This window comes from Epithele typhae (genome assembly GCF_022376455.1).
Source record: "Epithele typhae strain CBS 203.58 chromosome Unknown BXZ73scaffold_59, whole genome shotgun sequence".
Lineage (NCBI taxonomy): Eukaryota > Fungi > Basidiomycota > Agaricomycetes > Polyporales > Epitheliaceae > Epithele > Epithele typhae.
Genome location: NW_025954250.1, coordinates 226085 through 244356, shown reverse-complemented (window position 1 = coordinate 244356; position 18272 = coordinate 226085). Strand labels below are relative to the sequence as shown.

General features: G+C 58.9%; 5 protein-coding genes across 5 annotated transcripts; 1 reads left to right on the top strand and 4 right to left on the bottom strand.

Moving 5' to 3' along the window:
- Positions 1-84: 84 nt before the first annotated feature.
- Positions 85-3656, bottom strand: BXZ73DRAFT_80425 (uncharacterized protein; the record flags this gene model as incomplete). The annotated part of the gene is made up of 8 exons (XM_048023278.1): positions 85-318; positions 610-1002; positions 1061-1653; positions 1715-1974; positions 2047-2325; positions 2692-3122; positions 3178-3547; positions 3598-3656. 8 exons carry the CDS (start codon positions 3654-3656, stop codon positions 85-87), a joined length of 2619 nt encoding a protein of 872 aa, XP_047874186.1.
- Positions 3657-4422: 766 nt separating this feature from the next.
- Positions 4423-10087, bottom strand: BXZ73DRAFT_105040 (uncharacterized protein; the record flags this gene model as incomplete). The annotated part of the gene is made up of 11 exons (XM_048016108.1): positions 4423-4811; positions 4870-4938; positions 5329-6367; positions 6423-6761; positions 6842-7396; positions 7450-7587; positions 7914-8648; positions 8700-9064; positions 9117-9924; positions 9991-10014; positions 10073-10087. The coding sequence occupies 11 exons, from the start codon at positions 10085-10087 to the stop codon at positions 4423-4425; spliced, it is 4476 nt and encodes a 1491-aa protein (XP_047874185.1).
- An 851-nt stretch (positions 10088-10938) lies between these two features.
- On the top strand, positions 10939-11632 carry BXZ73DRAFT_105039 (uncharacterized protein; the record flags this gene model as incomplete). The annotated part of the gene is made up of 3 exons (XM_048016107.1): positions 10939-11001; positions 11067-11313; positions 11370-11632. The coding sequence occupies 3 exons, from the start codon at positions 10939-10941 to the stop codon at positions 11630-11632; spliced, it is 573 nt and encodes a 190-aa protein (XP_047874184.1).
- Positions 11633-13488: 1856 nt separating this feature from the next.
- On the bottom strand, positions 13489-15081 carry BXZ73DRAFT_52582 (cryptococcal mannosyltransferase 1-domain-containing protein; the record flags this gene model as incomplete). Its single annotated transcript, XM_048020837.1, has 1 exon — positions 13489-15081. The coding sequence occupies one exon, from the start codon at positions 15079-15081 to the stop codon at positions 13489-13491; it is 1593 nt and encodes a 530-aa protein (XP_047874183.1).
- Positions 15082-15403: 322 nt separating this feature from the next.
- Positions 15404-17633, bottom strand: BXZ73DRAFT_92124 (cytochrome P450; the record flags this gene model as incomplete). The annotated part of the gene is given in 11 exon segments (XM_048026252.1): positions 15404-15788; positions 15847-15936; positions 15988-16232; positions 16280-16427; positions 16482-16574; positions 16893-16986; positions 17038-17093; positions 17169-17233; positions 17278-17354; positions 17401-17479; positions 17499-17633. The coding sequence occupies 11 exon segments, from the start codon at positions 17631-17633 to the stop codon at positions 15404-15406; spliced, it is 1467 nt and encodes a 488-aa protein (XP_047874182.1).
- Positions 17634-18272: the final 639 nt, after the last annotated feature.

The window sequence follows — 18272 nt, the reverse complement described above, 5'->3', positions numbered from 1 at the left end:
TAACCTAACCTAACCTAACCTAACCTAACCTAACCTAACCTAACCTAACCTAACCTAACCTAACCTAACCTAACCTAACCTAACCTAACGCCTGTCCTTTACGGAGTTGTGATCGCGATGACTGGGGTCTTTAAGAATCTTGTTGATGTCCTTGCTGACCTCGGTGTTGACGAACTCGACGTAGTCAGAGACCAAGGCCTCGTAAATGAGCTCTGCGATAAAGGCAACGCGAGGAAAGTCGGCCACTCCAGGGATGTCGTTCGAGAGCCAGTGCGTGTGCTCGGTGGACAGAAGCAAACGGAAATGTATCATGTATGACTGTAAGCAATGTGAATCGAATCAGCGAACCACAACTCCGGAATAAAATGGGTGGCAATGGATTGCGTGGGACAGCGAATGCCAATGTGCGCGATGCATCGCGTGCATTGTCTCACAGCGACCCGTTTCCCATGTGGGAGATGAATCGCGCGCACTCTCACACATCGAGCTTGTCGTCTTGTGCGCGACTCATCGCGCACATCCTCATGTGTGCGATGAGTCGCGCACGTTGTGCCCATCGCGTCGCACGTAGACCATCATTCACGGACGAATGTAAACGATCCCACTCACCGCAGCAGTTTCCGCGCCATAAGCGTACTGAATCGCCTTTTCAGAAACAGTGTGCGGCCGTTTAAATTGATGGTCCACCGGCCACTGCTTCGCGTCAATTCGCGGTTTTCCCCGAACGATCCACACGATGTCTTCCCGTAGCATCGGGAACCCCAGCATGGTGACGGCGGGCGTCGCGAATAGTGCCTTCATAGCACCACCGCACAACACCCTGGCCGCGCCGGTGTACGCGTAGTTGAACAAACGATCTAGGATCGCGATGACCTCCACCCAGACGGGGTGAGGCAGCGTCTGAGGTTGCGAGACGAGGTGCTTGTGGATGTGCGTCTCGTACACCGCCTTGATCCAGCACCGCGTCGGGAACGTGGTCCACTTCAGCAACGCCGGCCAGTTCTGACATGATACCGAACATCAGTACATGAGTCGTCGGCTGCACGACCACCAGACTCACGTTGTCCTTGATCGCGATGAGACAGTCCACCATAGGGTCAAACACCGTCGGGTGAGTGACGAGCTTGGCCAGCGGGCGAATGATGCGCAGAAACAGCTTCGCGCCGTCGTTGATGGTCCCCTTCAGGCGGAAGAACACGATGACATAGTTGTTTTCTTGTCGCCACAACGTCTCTTCGTCGGACTCCAACTGGCTGTCCAACCACTCCCCTGGGCTCCGGGTCGTAACGAGGTCCAACAGATCTTGCGCCGACTGTTTCGCCTTCGGTGAAGTCGCCCACGCCCCACTGCTCACTGTCGTCATCAGACCACGCTGCGCCATGTGAGTCTCTGCGCTGGCCCGGGCGCGGTGAATGGCCGTGTTGTACCCCTGTGAGTACGCCGGCACGATAGCGGGTGCATCCCCTGCGGACACCTTCTTGGTCAGCTCGTCCACCTTTTTGTGTAGCCCGAGCGTGAACCCGTCGGATTGCCAGTGCCCCCAAGAATGCATGAACCCGAGAGGGTAAGCGTTGTACGTCGCCTTGTAGTTGATTGGCGTGTCGTTGATCAAATCCTGGTCGTCCTCCATTTCGAACACAGTACGAGCGGGCGCTGTGCCAGTCCGACGTGAGACAACGCGGCGGTGGATGATACGTCCGGAAATCAATCGCACCTTCAAACAGTTTCTTGGACGCCTTGACGTTCGCCAGCAGCGCAGGGGCGATCTCCCGCACTTGGAAGTGGTGACGGTTCACTCTGTAGCCTTGTTCGTTGTATACTCTGATCTCGCGGTTGTCGTCGTACTCGTCCAACAGTGGGTAATCGGCGATGTCGTCTATCGGTTCCCTTGTACGTGGGTCCGGCGTGGTGTACAGCTGACGTCCCTCTAGGTTCTCGGTGGGGATCGGAGTGCGCTCTTCGATCAATCCGGCCCTACCAGAGCGTGTCAACGACGTCTGAAGCCGTCCGACGTGACAAACCGCTCGTGGAGGGTCATTGACTCACCGAAGATGGGATGTAACAGCAAAGCCCATGGAGTAAAACTCGTCGACGTTGTAGTGCTGCAACCACTGCCGTTCTGGGTGGGCTCCTAGGTTGACTTCCAGAGGGTAGTCTTGGCCGAATTCAATGTAGATTGCCCCGGGAAAGGAGTTTACCATCTGCGGGATTTCCTTGTATTCCTTAGGAGCGTTGTTGTACCACGCCTGGTATCCATCGCGCATGCTGCGACTGAAGCTGGCCAACTCTTCTTGAGTCATCGAGAGTGTGTTGGCGGATACCGTCCTTTACAGAAGGCTTGCGTCAATAATAATATATGGGAGGAAGGAGACGTGTCTATGTGCGCGATGGCTCGCGCACATTATCGTGGGTCCTCACCCCAGGTCCCAGGTCTGCGATGGTTCGCGCACATTGTACGCACTCTCTTCCACGTCTAGACTTCCGCCATGTGCGCGAACCATCGCGCGCATTGTGCCAACCCTTGATCATCGTGGGTCCTCATCCGAGGTCTGCGATGGTTCGCGCACATTGTACACCCTCTCTTTGGTGCGTAAGCTTCCATCATCATGTGCGCGGACCATCGCGGACCGGGACAACGCGTCGGCGTTGTAACGCTAACCCCCGAGTCGAAGAGAGAAATCGAACACTCACAACAGATTGCTCGCCGCCTTGAATTTAGCGTGGTCCAGGGGCGGATAAGTAGTCGAGCAATTGATGGTGCGATACTTGCTTTTGTGAAGAAAGTGGGTGATCATCGCTTGCGTAGCCAGAGCGAGCTTTTTCGACGGAGAGGTGGGATTCTTGCCGTGTTCGGGCCACTTGTGGTTCTCGTCGAGAATGGCGTTGGGAATCCATCCGATGTAAATGTCTGCGTTCCCGCCGGTCTTCCCAAAGTACACCAGGCGCCCGGTAGGATCGAAAGGGAAGCTGTCGCGAGAGCCCTTGAACGGGTACGACGTGTCCTTCACTCGCATGTTCACTCGCCACTCCCTGAACGTGGCAGCATTGGCGTGATCAGGATGGGGCAGCACCACTCCGAACCCAGTTGCGCACGGTATCCGGATCTCCGCGTCCCACCGAGTCTACCCTTCTCAGCAAAACGGTTCCACATCCTACACTGGACAAAAAGAGACTTACCTCGACAACGTCGACGACGACGCTCGCGTCGTTGGCAGCGATGTACATGGTGGGGTCAGGCTGAATCCAGTGCTTCTCCTGCATGACCTCCAACGCTTCCGAGACCTTGTCGTTCTCGCAGTAATCCTTCAGCTTCGACAGAGCGATGGGCGTGTGTTGAAGCAGCTTGAACTCGTCCTCGGCGTCGAGCATGTGATCCCTTACCACCCTCTGAACGACCAACGCCGTCAGATCAGCCTGCGTCAAGCTCCCGTCGGACTCGAGCGTCGGCGGAACGTCGCTCAGGCCCTGCCCCGAAGCGTGAACAGCTAACACCTCTGGGGCGTCCTCTAGGGCCCTGACTCCTGCACCGGCCAATCCGACTTCACTCCTAGCCCGACAATGAGGGACCGTCCACGTGTCACAAATTCCGGTGCTTACCGGTTGTGGACGTCCGCATGCTCGAAGGAGCCAGTGTCTTGGACGGCCTCGGCGAACATTTTGTGAAAGCGAGTGAAGAGACGTTTAACTCGACGGTGGGCGAGGGAGGGCACTGGAGCGAGGGTGTGGAAAGCGACTGAGACGGTTGCAGCGGGTAAAGGTTAGAGTCAGACAGCTCGAACCAATTTCGTTTCATCAAGGGAGGACCTGGCGGCTAGCCAACGTAAGAACCTTCCATTAAGAGTTAGCCTCGCTGATCGGGTACCGCAACAGGTTTGGCTCCGACCTGGTTGAGTTAGCGGAGGCAGTGCTCAGGAAGCCAATCACTTGGGCGCTCCGCTCCGGTCACGCGGTTAGGGTCATCAACATTATTCATACAGTTTGCCACTGGGGCTTGGGACTACGTAATCGTACAGCGTCATAAAGCAGTCGGGGGGAGCATGGGAGCATACACGACAATGGTCGCCTCCACAGTCCGCAGGAAGAGTCCAAACGATATGTAATATGAAACGTCCTGGAGGACGTGCAGGGAACGGGAGAGAGGGAGACAGGAGGTATGACGAGAAGCGTCCAAGCGGGGGAGCGGGGAGCGGGGAGCAGAGAGGGGCATTATAGTACAAGGATGTGGAGGCGGCGAGAGGGGCGAGGCATAGCGAGAGCGAAGGAGACCACGAGCGCAACGGGGAGGTGGCGATGAGGAGCAAGACGACGAGGAAGGCGATGAGGAGAACCAGTCCAATGTGCGTACAGCCTTGGACGGTCGTCACGGAACGCAGGATGACCATCTACACCTCCTGACTCGGCTGCCCCAGAGGGACCGTTCTCTTAGTCCGATTCGGGCGCATCCTCGTCCTCTTCGAAGCCTGAACCACCCCACGGTTGGGAGCCTGAGGCGGAGGCCACACGCTTGGAACTTGAAGGCTTGCTCCGGACACGAGAGGAGGGCTTTGCAGTGCTCGCTCGGCGAGGGACATCCATTGAAGAACCGGCACCGTGAGGGGCTGCCGTGGCACTTCGGGAGGGGCCCGGCTTTGAACCTGGCTTCGGCTTGCGCTGCTGCTTCGGCTGGACAGCTTCCGGGAGCGACGCAGTGAGCGTGGACAGCGAGAGGCCGCTGGGAGAAGCCCGACCGTTGTCGCTTGCGTCGCGGCTGCCGTCGTTGCTGGGCCGAGCCTTCTTCTTCTGAGGTCGCTTGGGGGACACGTCTGGGTTGCCTGTGAAAGACGGGATGATGAAAAAGAAGCGCAAAGGAGACGACGGGTATGAACATACCCTCGACATGGTCGGCGACGCGTTTGACGGGGGCGTTGCGAGTCTTCTTGCCCTTGGGAGTGACCTCGTCTGTGTATGTTGCGAGTGTCAGCGCTGATATGACATTGACGTGGAGTATATGAAAGTGCGCGATCTATCGCGCACATGGGCTGCATCACAAGCAGGATGGATGTCGAATGCGCGCGATAGATCGCGCACACGGACTGGATCACGAATAGGATGGATGTCGAATGCGCGCGATAGATCGCACACATTCGACACTCGTCCTACGTGTGATGGAGTCCATGTGCGCGATAGATCGCACGCATATCGAACACATGCGCTGAACCGCAGACGTTGTGAACGATCGTGCGATGTGCACGATGGATCGTGCACATTCGTTCACCGGAATCGCCGCGTGTATGTTCAAATGCGTGCGATCCGTCGCGCAGATGATAACAGAGGGTTAAAGTCGCTCACCCGGATTGATGTCCGGCTCCGCGTTGCCCATGATAATGTCTTCCCCGTCCGAGGTCGATGAGCGCACAGCGTCAGTCGATTGTGAGGATGTCGTTGAGGTACTGGACCCCTGGCTGCTCGGGTGAAAGTCCATATCGTCGCTGTCGGGGGTCGGAGCATGCGTGGCGCCTTGGGAGGGGGTCGGCTTTGTGCCAGTCCTGGTGCCCTTCTTGGATGACGACGAGTCCTCTGCCGACGACGGGTCCTTGTCGACCAGGGCAATGGCGGCGGCCAGGGACTCCCCTTCGTCCGCGTCCTTCTCCACATCTTCGTCGTCCTGGTCACCCACCGAAAGAACGGCCCGCAGTTCGTTGAGGTGAACGTCGAACTCCGGAGCACCGCCAAAGTACGGAAGCACTCGGCGACTCGGCGACTGCTGCTTCCGCATCTTCTCCTCGTGCGCCGCCTTGTCCTTCTTCTTCACCTCAGTCCTGGCACGAGCGAAGGTCGCGAACGACAAGCTTTCGGCGTCCGCGGACGCGTCCTCAATCAAGTCCTGCGGGTACTTGAACTTGGCCTTCGCTTCGTCGCGGAACCGGGCCTCTGCAGCGGCGCGTCCATCATCGGCTCCACCGGCCTTGTCCTTTGTCGCGTCGTCCGAACCATCTTCCATATGCACGTCCTCGTCCTGCCTCGCGAACTGCGGCACTTCATCCTCTCGCTCCACGTCAGCCGAAGGCCCACCGGCAATGTCGGCAAGGATGAGAGCGGTCTTCTCGCTGTCGAGGGCCTTGCGCGCCGCCTCGACGTCAAAGTCTCGGAGCTTACGCTCGACGTATTCCTTGACCTTGGTCTCTCGACGCGTGTGGTCGTTGCGGAATTCGGGGTTGAACCTCGTCGAGTAGTCCGTGGTATTCGAGAACGCGAACATGTCTGCCGCCTTTGGGTACGCCAAGATTTTCGGAGCGACGTACTCGTGCGGCCTTTCCTTCGGCGGCACCCAGAAATACGTGTAGTCCTTCTGACGCACGCTCTGCCTGTTGACGTTCCAAATCATGACCTGCGCAACGCGTCCTGTCAGTCCGTCGCCTTATCGCTCTCCCACACGCTCTCACATTTTGCAGCCAGTCAATCACCGGAGCGACCGTCAGCTCTTCCACGTCGCCCAGATAGGATGGCTTCATGACGAAGCTGTTCTTCTCGTCCGTTTGCAAAAAGACGTCCTTGTGGAAGGCGATGCACTTGGTCAGCTCGCGAATGGCCTTGAAGCCCTCGGCGAGGTTGTGCTGCCTCACGAGGGTCGCACGGAAGTACCCCAGCAGCGGGTTGACCTTGTAGCTCTCCACCGATTGGCCGAATACGCTGACGAGGTCCTGAAGCTCGGGCGTGGTCCGCTCCTCTACCGAGAGGCCTTCCTCCCACTCGAACGCGAACCACGACCAGGTCTGCAGGATCTTCCCCGGCACAAGGAAGTTGTTGGGGGGGTGGCGAGGGGTGGAATGCGTCGCCCAGAACCGGCGAAGCTGGAGAAGACTTCCTTCCCCAGGGGGGAGTAGAACGGCAGGACGATGACGGACTTGATGGCCTCCCAGGACAGCGCCATCTGCAACGCGATACCCATCGGCGTCGTCTGCTTGTCGTTCTGGGAGGGGCGAGCCCAGTTGTGCCGCCACTTGGGCGTCGTGCGGAGCTGAGGAAGGAGTTTAATGAGGCGAGAGGGTAGCTCGCTGATGCTGAGGTCGGCGACGATCCGTCTGACGGGCTCGTCGACATTGTCGAGGGACGGTCTGGCGACCTCCTTCTTCTTTCCCTTTCCGGACCCGCTCGACGCGTCGACATGGATGGCGGTGTTGGTGGTGGCGTACAGATTGCGGAGGGTCTGGCGGAAGGTGGAATTGCGGTCCACCACGGCGAGAAGCGGCGCGTGCGAGTCGTTGATGCCTTGATCAGCGAGGAGAGACAAGCCGACTTCGCTCATCCCCTTGAGGGATGACCGAGACATGTAGCGGAGGAGCTCGACGTCGCCGGCCTTGCACATGACCTCGAGCGCGCACAGCTCCTCGCCGTGGTCGAGGAACCAGACCAGGAACTAGGCAGGACTGCGTTAACGAAGCCGACCCGGTACAGAGACGTACGACTCACGAGTTGCCACACACACTCGCACCGCTCGTGGTCCTCGCAGGTGGTGACCCAGTGACGGATTTCGCCAAAGTGGTCGTGGCTGTTCTCGCCCGTCCTGAACATGAGGTAGTCGAGGGCGGGATTGATGGTGCGGGCCAGCTACAAGTGACAAACGTCAGTGCACGATTTCTGAATACATGCATGCCCGCGAATGATCGCGCACATTAAGTACAGTCATTAATCCGCGCGACTCATCGTGCACCTACAATCAAGTGCCCGCGACTCATCGCGCACCTACAATCAAGTGCCCGCGACTCATCGCGCACAACAGTCAAGTGCCCGCGACTCATCGCGCGCATACGTACACATACGAATGTTCGCGATGAGTCGTGCACATGTCGTACAGACCCGGGACGGGTCAACTCATCCACGCGATCCGTCGCGCGCACAACAATCCCCACATGTCGGGGACAAAGAACACTCACCATACTCGTGCTCTGCTCGATCTTCCCCGCGAACTTGAACAGGTCCGTCATGAACGTCTTCGTCGGCAAAGGCAACGCCAGCTCCGCACCGGCCGTCTGCATGTAGTGAAGTATGTCGATCTTCCCCCGCACCCCCTTCAACGCCGCTAGCGCGAGCGTCGCCCGCGTCGCCTCCTCCGGCCCCGTCCCCACGTCCGTCTGCTTGGCCTTGCTCTTCTTCTGCTTCTTCGTCGTCTCCTGCTCGCTTTCGGCTTCCGCCTCCATCGTCGCACGGTCCGACGCGTGGTCCCAGTGCCTCTTCCCAGCCTGTTTCACCCCCTGCCAATACTTCTTCAACGCTTCACGCCATGCAGAGCTCTGCATCGAGCCCATCGCGTCCCGCGCCAGGATGACCGGGTGCAGCGTCGAAACGAAGACCTTGTCGATGTCCTCGAACAGCTCGTTCGGGAACACGCATCGCTGAGGCGTCTTCACCCCGACCATGCTCGTGTTCGATATCTTCACCCACTTCTCGCGCGCGGTGTGCAGGGCCTCGTGCTCCTTGATCTTGTGGTACGGCTGCTCCTCGCCGCCGTTCCGCGTCGCCTGCACCTCCTCTGTCGCCTTCCGGAACGCCGCGAACGCGTCCACGTACTCCATCGCCACGATTTGAGCCGTGCTCCCAGCGACCAGGTTCGACGGCGACGCGAGGAAGCTCAGCTGCGACGTCGATCGGTACAGCAGCTCCAGCACGAACTGCATGCCGTCCATCAATCGCGACAACTACGCTCGACGAACGATACGCACCTGTCCGTTCGGCAGCACGCCGCTCGTCTCCGAAGCCGCCTTGAAGTACTTCTTGAGTTCCTTCGGGTCCAGGTTGTCGTCGTTTTGAAGGTACGGCCACAGCGCGATCTCCAGGCAGAACTTCGCCGACATCCGACCGCGAATCAACGACCCGTATTGGTTGTTGTGGTCGAGCTTATTCGGGAGCTTCTTGAGCTGCTCCTCCCACAACTTGCCCGACCCGGGCTCCTCCGTGACCGCCTCCGACATGACCGCGTCCCGCAGCACCGCGACGTTCGCGTTGAACGCCTCCCACCCGGTCTGAACGCGGATGTGCTGCGTGATGTTCCGCGCGAGGTGACGACGCGCCCGATCCGTGAGCTTCCCTGCGCCAGCCGTCAGCCAAAGTCACCCTGACAGCTACCCACCCATGCTCACCAGAGTGATAAAACTTGCACCTCCAGAACCTCATGTGCTCGATCCGGTCTTCCGTGGCCGCGATCTCCCGCTTCAGGTCCGTGATCGGCTCATGCTCCGTGAGCTGGGGCAGCGTCGTCTGCCCTTCCTCGGTCAGACCGACAGAGATCTCGAGCTCCTTCAGCCGGCGGATCTGCGCCTTGAGGATCGCGGCGTCCTTCTTCTGGCGATCCAGCAGTGCGTGCAGCCGATGGTTTCCCGCGAGCAAGAGGTGCGAGAAGCTCTTGCCCTGCTCGCTCAACTTGACGAGCGGAAAGCTCGCCGGATCGTCCGCGGTCTTCGCCAAGACGGTGTTCTCGTCGAGATGCTCCGGGTAGATCTCGAAGATCAACATGCGGGTGGGGTCGTCGTCCAAGACCCCCTCGAGCACGAGGTTCTCAGCGATGTTGCCGACGTGGACCATGTTCAGCGCGCGGTTGTTCGTCGACCCCGACGTCCACAGCATCTTCTCCTGGCTGCAGAAGTCGACTCGCCCGAACCCGAGGAAGGCGTTGTCGGCCTCGGCCTGCTGTGCGGAGTCCGACTCCTGCTTCGCGTCAGTCTGGCTGGACCCGGTCTTCGTCGCGCTCGCTACGCTCGTGCTCGGCGTTTGCGACAGCTGCAACATGCGACCGGCCGCCTCGACGTCGACCTCGTCCTTCATCTTCTTTGCTCGAGACGGCCCCTTGACGGCCTTGGGCTCCTTGGGCTCCTTGCGCTGCTTGGGCTCGCTCGCCTCCTTGCGCGTCCGCTTCTTCGTCCCACTTCCCGACGCTGTTGAGGCGCCATCCTATGCAAGAGATCGGCCGTCAAATTGACGACTCACCAATATCACCACGCGTCCGCTCGGGCTCACCTCGGACTCGGCCACTTGTTGTTTCTGCAGCAGTCGTAAATCAGTACGCAGTGTGTCAACAGACGGCCGGCCTTGTACGCACCTTCTTGGGGGGCATTTTTTTGGTGTTATTTGGGAGTGATGGAAGAAATGAAGATATAGAGAAATCAAACCAGAATTGTGGGGTGCTTCTCGGTGTCCAGAGATGACGGGGAGAGGCGGAGAGACGTGTGTTCGCGGACGCGTCACCTATGGTGCATCCATCGATCATCTCCGGGACGATGCACAGGAATGGCATTGCCAAAAAGAGGAGATCTTCGATGCGCAATATTGCGCCACACGATGCGGAAGCTCCCTTGACAAGGAGTTCTTCATGTGCGCGACGGATCGCGCTCATTGGAGGCCACTTGATGGCACGTGAGGTGATGGGCACATTGGAACTCACCCACGCGATGGTTCGTGCAGATTGGAACCCACCCGCGCGATAGTTCGTGCAGATTGGAACCCACCCGCGCGATAGTTCGTGCAGATTGGAACCCACCCGCGCGATAGTTCGTGCAGATTGGAACCCACCCGCGCGATAGTTCGTGCAATTGGAACCCACCCGCGATAGTTCGTGCAGATTGGAACCCACCCGCGCGATGGTCCGTGCACAATGGAACTCACCCGCGCGATGGTCCGTGCACATTGGAACTCACTCACGCGATGGTTCGTGAGCATTGTAAGCTGTCATATTACCGTTAATCCTCCGCCGCAGAAACAGACGGTGTGCTGTCCAAATCAGTACCCGAGCTTGCGCCAACTACGAAGCACTCTACCATCCCGCAGACAACACACGTCCCTCTTTTCTCGTAACAGGTCCGTGCGCAATTCCACATACTGCCGTTCCTTCTCCCACTCTCCACATACATAAGCCCATCTCCACTCCCCGAACAGCATTCCTTTCTTTCCTTCACACCTCTACCACCCATGTCCGCTCAGTTCTTGAATTACGCCGCCTGCGACATCGACGTCACATGCGTTGTCAGAACCGTACGTACTGTCAGATTATAATAATGATCTCACCCCGTCACGAGGCACTCATATTCTCCTCGTAGTCCGATCTCGTCGCGCAAACCGCCACCATCAATCAATCATGGCCCTTTCCCGACCCAATCCAACTTGACCTCTCCGACTTGGATGAGGCGAGTTCTCACATCACTCGTCGTCCTCTCTTTGCCCCACCAACTAACGTCTTTCAGGAAACTCGCTCCTTATTTGTCGTAAACACGCTCCTCCATCTCAAAGGTTACATCCTCGGCAACGGCATCGTCAACGTCACTGAAGCTACTATATTGAATGGCTGTGAGTACCACTGCCCACTCGTCCGACCGTCTCCATGTCTGAACCACTTCCCCCAGCATTTCGTAGAGGCTCTCTCACCAACCCGCTCACTGGAGCGGTACAGGAACTCGAAGTCAGGCTTGCCAGAAGAACGACCTGGCCACCCGACACCAGCTCTCCGCAGGAGAGTGAAGGTGATGTGGGGTCCTCGGACGGCGAAGGCACTGCCGAGGAGGAGGAGGAGGAGGAGGAGGAGAGTGTGGTCTCCGATGATTCCCTCTCTGACCCAGATTGGGAGATGGCAGAGGGGTCAGATGAGGAAGACGAAGAGGACGAATAAATAAATGACATTGTCAATGAGACGCGAGCCATTTCCATGCATAACTGCGAGTGTCATCGATCACAACAGAGACACCCAGCCACCTAAGCAACTAAGCCATACTGGCTTGCATCTACCTGTGAGGAATTTGTGTAAAAGATCCCTCTTGCTGGGGGACTTGCTCCCATTACGTACATGACACTGTGCGATTCATCGCGCACATTACACCCTACACTCCATCATGTGCGCGATAGATCGCAGGCATTTGAGACACTGTCTACGATGATGTGAGCGAACCATCGCGCACATTACGCCCTAGTACACTCCACCATATGTGCGATGGTTCGCGCACATTACAACTATGCGCCATGTGCGCGATGGATCGCAGACACGGATGTGCGCGCACCATCGCGCACATGGCAACTATGCTTTGTGAGACACCCACAGTCCATGTGCGCGATGGTTCGCGCCCTTTTGGGTGGGCGCTAGTTCTACCCCTCATGCAGCTCTTACCCTCCGGACCTAAAAAAAGGCCTCTCTTATCAGGTGATCACTGACGTCATGTTCTAGGACATTCCAGAAGCGGCTATTTATAACCAATTGCCAATCTATCAATTGGAAATAGCTGAGTCAATCCCCGATCGGACATACATATCCCGGTCGGACATGCTGACTGCGACGTACGAGAATAGCAGCGAATCATGAGCCGTGCATTACGGTTAGTAGAGCCATAAGAGTTGCTCAGATTCGCCGTATTAAGTACATCATTGACTTACTCGAAATAACAGGCCTGATGAGACTGCATAAAGTCGAAAGGTCTCTGGAGGGGAAACCCCCAGATCTTGCCTCCTTTCGAGCACTCTCTTCACCCGTAGCCGCACTCCTCACTCCGCCTCCTTCGTCGGCTCCGTTCGGGCGCGTCTACTCCTGCCTAACCTAACCTAACCTAAGCTAAGCTAAGCGGGTGTAAGGGCGCATTCAATGAAAGATGACGAAGGTAGAAGACATACCAAATATCGTGCAGAATGGACGGGAGACTCCGCCGCGGTGGTCAAAATCGCCAGCGTCGAGGAGGGTGCAGATGGTGTGGACGGCGATGATGTGGCGACTGTCGCGAACGAGGGACTGGGCGTACCTGCACGCGCGAAGGTGCGTCTGAAAGGCCTTGACTATGGTAAGAGAACGAACCCAGCCGCGTCGCAAACGGGCTCCGAACTGTCGGGGGACAAGGGCATCAAGTTGGCAGTGGAATGGGTGCTCTTCTGTCGCAGAAGACGACGTGCAGCGGGACGATGGCGGGGCGGATCTCAGCACGGAGCGGCTCGTAGGGAAGAGGTGAAATACACGCACAAAACAAGCCCATACGGCCCTCGAACAGGGAAAATTTCGTGGAGGGACGGGGTGGTGGTCGGCTCGAGGGTAATCTCTGTGTCGATGGCAGCAGTGATCGCAACGTAGGTCGATGACGACGGCACGTTCCACGACGCGGAGGGGCGCACCTGAAAGTAACTGAAGACGCGCACAGAACGCGTCCGGCCGCGCAAGAATCGGCGGAGGCGTCGCGGACCAATGGGGTGGGAGATGTTGGCATGAGGAGGAGGAGGACTGCGTCTTCGAGCGCAACGGCCCGGGGCGTCCATGGGCGAAAATCCGTCGCGTTTGGCGAGACAGAAAGGGGGGAAGGAGGGCTTGCGAGCTCAACAAGAACGAAGAACGTACCATAAAAACTGGCGGAGATATGTAAAGGTTTTCCCTCCCCTAGGCTAGGCTAGTCGGAGACTGTAACGTGAAAGCCATGCCTCTTTTAAGTGATGTGGAGAGCTGGTACAAAAAAATATGGGAATGCGAAGCCTCTACAAACCATCATACCAACCTCATCACCACCACGGATGACAGTCCACCCCATCCCACGTCCAGACCTGGTCGCCATCGCCGACGATCATACGCGCGTACTGCATCCATGCGCCGTCGTAGACGCGCTCGACGAACCACTTGACGTACTTTGCGCGGAGGACCCACTTGTGCCAGACGTAGTACTTCCACACGTACGCGGTCACCACCCGTGGGTTCGCGTAGATCTTGGTGAGCGCCATCACGCGTCGGAAGTCGTACGGGAGGAGGAAGGACTCGGACGAGTAGCACTCGCCATCCGCGCTCGCCCGGAACCGCAACGGTGCCGTCACGGCGGGGCTCGCCCCGATCTCCTTTGTCCACGGGTGGTTCGATGGGGGCATGTGCTCGATGGGCGTTGTTGACAGCGTCGCGTTCGCCCGGAGCGCAATGGGGAGGACGGGGTCTGCGCGGAAGGCGACGATGCCGTTCCAGCAGGCAAAGACGGGCACGGGGTCCTCCTTCTTGACGGCGTCGTAGGAGCCCTTGTCGAAGAAGTAGGGCCAGATGCCGGCGGTGAGCCGCCCGACGCGATCGCGGAGGACCCACATGTCGTACGCGCCAAAGTGGCCAAAGTCGAGGCCGCAGGCGAAGTCGTAGTCGCCATCGCGGGTCTCGAGCAGCTCGAGGACGGACTCAGGCTCGATGTAGATGTCGTTCGAGAACAATACGCGGTCGTACCCGCCGGTGAGGAGGAGGGGCTCGAGGACCTGGTTGCGGATCGCTGCGAGGAACTCGATGCGTGGGTTCCCGTCCATGTTCGGCGGCCGCTTGATGGACTCGTCTTGGACGAGGATGCGGTTCTTGACGCCGCGCCTGTCGAGCTCGGCCTCGAAAGCGCGAAGGAGTTCGGGGCTCTTGTCGCTCGAGTAGTTCTCGACGATGGATACGAAGACATTGTCGGGTCCGAGCCAGGTGATGGTGTCAAGCATGGTCTTGGTCCAGTACGGGAGCACCTCCTCGTTCTGGTGGAATGCGGCGGCGATGAAGACCTTCTCCGCGCGGGGAGCGTAGCCGCTGCGCTTGGGATACGGGTCTGCGAGGGCCTTGCGGAGCGCAGGGCGGAAGCGGACGTCGCCCGGGTGCTCGTAGTTGCGGTACTGGTAGTGGCCGAGGAGGATGATAAGCACGCAGAACACGATCTGCGTGCCCCAGAGGCGCGTGGCCGCCGGGCGCCGGAGGGCGTGGGTGCTTGTCCGGGGCGAGCGGGGGTGGGGGCGGGGGTCCCGAGCCGACTCATCGCCGCCCTCGAGGCCATTCTTGCGGGCGAGTCTGCGGCATAAAAAGGGACTCACGAGCAACCAGGCAAGCTGGAGCGCGGCGGAGGTGGGGAGGGTGACGAGGAACGCAATCCATGCGATCCAGAGCTTCGGGAAGCCGGGGTCCCAGACACCCCCAAGGTACTCGATGACTGCCAGGTTGGCATAGCACCAGATGAAGTAGAATGCGAAAAGCTGGGGGACGGCGGGGAGGCGGAGTAAGAAGAGGAGGTTGCGCCAGAGGAGAACGAGGGCGAGCCGAGCGTGTGCGAGGAGCCGGCGGAGATGGAGGCGGCAGGCGGGGCCGAATGGGGACCACATGGCTCGCGGGAGGCGATCTTGGCGAGGAGAGAGGGAGAGGTGGATGGCCGGAGGAGGTGGAGGATGGCAAGGACGTGTCCATGAAGGCAAAACGCAGGCTGTACAGTCGGCGATGTCGACGCCTCGCCGAAGGTCTATGATAGGTGGCATCGAGCTGCGGTTTCCTATCGTACGTTTTGAGCGCGTCGCTCTTGGGCCCCAACGCGCTCACGAAGCCGCGGCTATGCTGCCGGTCGGTGAATTTTGCGATAAGCTTTTGCCATGCCGTACATAACCAAGCATGCACTCACATACCCCCCTCATCGACAACACCCCTCTGCGCTCATTGCTTCAGCACAGGTACCTCTACCGGGGACTCCGGCCGCAGCGTGGTGAAGTAGTCCTTGTAGTCCCTTCCCACACACGCCGTGTCCCAGCCGGCACCCTTCTTGAGCACGAACCGCCGCAGAAGCGCGACGACGGCGGCGCGCATCTCCCGCATCGTGAGCGCCTCGCCGACGCAGTTCATCGGGCCTGCGCTGAATGGCAGGAAGCCGCTCTCGTTGTGCACCAGGTCCGCGTTGCATACGCCGCGCGCCTCGGCGAGTTCGCCGGACGCGAGCAGCCGGCGCTCGGGCCAGAAGTCGGTCGTGTGCGGCGCGAAGTTCGCCAGGCTCATATGGTGCGAGTAGATGTGGCACCAGAACATCGTGCCGGGTGGGAGCACACTGGAGGGACTAGCAGTCAGCAGGGTAGGTGGAAGCGTGACCCTGAGGTAAGACGTACAGGTCGCCGGCGACAACACCGGGGCTGTCAACGGGGACTTGACGCTGGCTGCATCCAGGGACGGATGGGAAAATAAGAAGGGTCTCGTTACTACGACAGACTACTAAGTGGTAGTTACGTCAGTTGAAAGTCAATACGCACATGCACGCCGTCAAATACGACAACTCGCGGTGATTCTTGACGTCCATCGCGTCCTGACCAGCCGGATAGTACTTGTCGATCTCTCGCCGAAGCTTCTCGTGCACTTCCGGATGCTCGAGGAGACGGAAGACGAACACAGTCGGCGCGCTCGCGGTGGTGTCAGCACCGGCGACAATGGCGAGCACGCCATCGTCGACGAGCTGCTGAACAGGCGGAGAGGGCTTGTCTAGGAGGTCCTCGTTGTTCTGAGACACAATGAGCATGACACGATGCAATTCAAGAGAGAACGTACAAGATAGTGGAACAGATCCTTGTGCTCAGAGCCACGCTTGAGGCGCGTCATGGTGAAGCTAATGCAGTAGTCGAGGAAAATCTTGAAATTACCGGTAGCGCCTGGGATCTTGGCGACGTAGATGGCGAGCCCAGGAGCATGCCCGATACTTTGTAGCCCGTGAGTACATTTTGCCAGTTGCACGAGGAGACGAAGCACTCACGCCATGGCATCATCGAGGGTCTTCTCCTCATCCCTGCCGGCGGCGAGCAGCTCCAAACTACCTCCAAATGCCATCTCGCACATAAAGTCATATCTAAGAAAGCTGTCAGCTGCACGAAAGAGTATGAACATCCCGAACACGTGCACATGTTGTATACACTCGACGCGGACAGTTACAGTCCTCGAGCCTGCAAACATCGCCGGCTCCAGGGCTCGCAACTGTAAAATCCGCAACGTGGTATACGAGCGCGCCTCGTTGGGTGTGCGCACAACCGTCGGGACGATGACGACCACCGGCAGCGAGTGCTAGAAGAGCTGCTACGGCGGCACCGACCGCACTCGACGCTTCTGGCTGCGGCAGCGTACGGTCCTTGTATGCACCCCAAATGCATGAAATAGACCGAACACTCACGAGAAGAATTCGAACCAATGTCCCATGATCACCACTTGGCCTTTCTGGTCCTCCAACCGGCTGAGAAGCTGGTTCGCGCGCTTGGCGAGGAGCTCTTCATATCCCTTGATCGCGCTCCGCCCCATGCCGCGCGTTCAGTTGCGACGACGGCGGAGGTGCGCATCTGTGCCCATGAGACCGACCATAGGCAGGTTGGTGCCGCTGAGCACGCGGCCGATATAGTCTGCGGAGAAGGGTGAGGGGGTGAACTGTCCGGGGGACATGGATGGAACGTACGAGGGGACGCCAGAGTTGCCGTAGAGTTTGTTTACCACAGACGCGGATGGAGAGCTCGTTCGGCCCTGGGGGCGGACTACATTAGAACCTGGGACGTGTACATGCTTACCGCGAGGAGAACGCGAGAACGTAGACACGCACCGATTCTGACCACGTTGCCGTACTGATCATGGAGAGACACAGGTGCTGGTAACCCCTCGTCGAAACCACGCCCATCCAGAACTTGGTAAACTTGCATCCGAGTGGACCGGGGTAGCGCGCGAGCCGAGGATGGCGAGCACGAGGGTGGCGAGGTAGACGACGAACGAGACCTTGAGCGCATGCTCAAACGGAGGGAGGGCCCGGGGGCGCGCTGAAGATGGCGGTCACGAGCGGAGGGAGGGTGAAGACCGCGGCGTGCGTGGAGATGCTGTACGTCTCAAATTTGCGGAAGACCTGGTGCGCGGCCTGAGAGGTTGTGTACATACAGCGGGCGATGCAAAAAGCTCACCAGGCCGAGGAGGATGGAGGTGAGGACGGGCGAGGACGGCTCCGCAGCCATCGCGGGAGCAGGACAAGGGTGAGAGGCGAGCATGGACCTGCGCATCGGTTCTAGTGTCGTGGAGGAAGAAGTCGTTGCTGGCTGATTGTGCGCGACGTCGATGACGGCGATGGACGCGCGTCGAGTCGCAGGCGCGCGTCGCACGACTCGGGGAGAATGCTGGCGACTCGGCTCTGCCTACTCAGTACATACGTACTCACGATGCTCACACTGAGGACTCCTTACATACTTGATGTGCATATCACCCATCGAGACCTTGGACCAGAATCACGCGAACGCTTGGCCCGCTGTTAAGACGCGAAGGACCGTAATAACATGTACCTATCATAGACGAACCATGCCACATATGTACTATCCAATAAACCGCCCCACCTACACAAGCATTCAGAACTCCTGCAGCTTCCCGTTCACCGCCTCAAGCCGATTCTTCTTCGCCGCCGGCTCGTCTCGCAACGCCACGATCCTCACATCCTGGATCCTCGATGTACGCGCGCACTTCTCCGTCGCGTTTGGCGACGTCACCACGATCCCCAGCCGCGCAGGCAACGGGGTCCTTGCGGCCT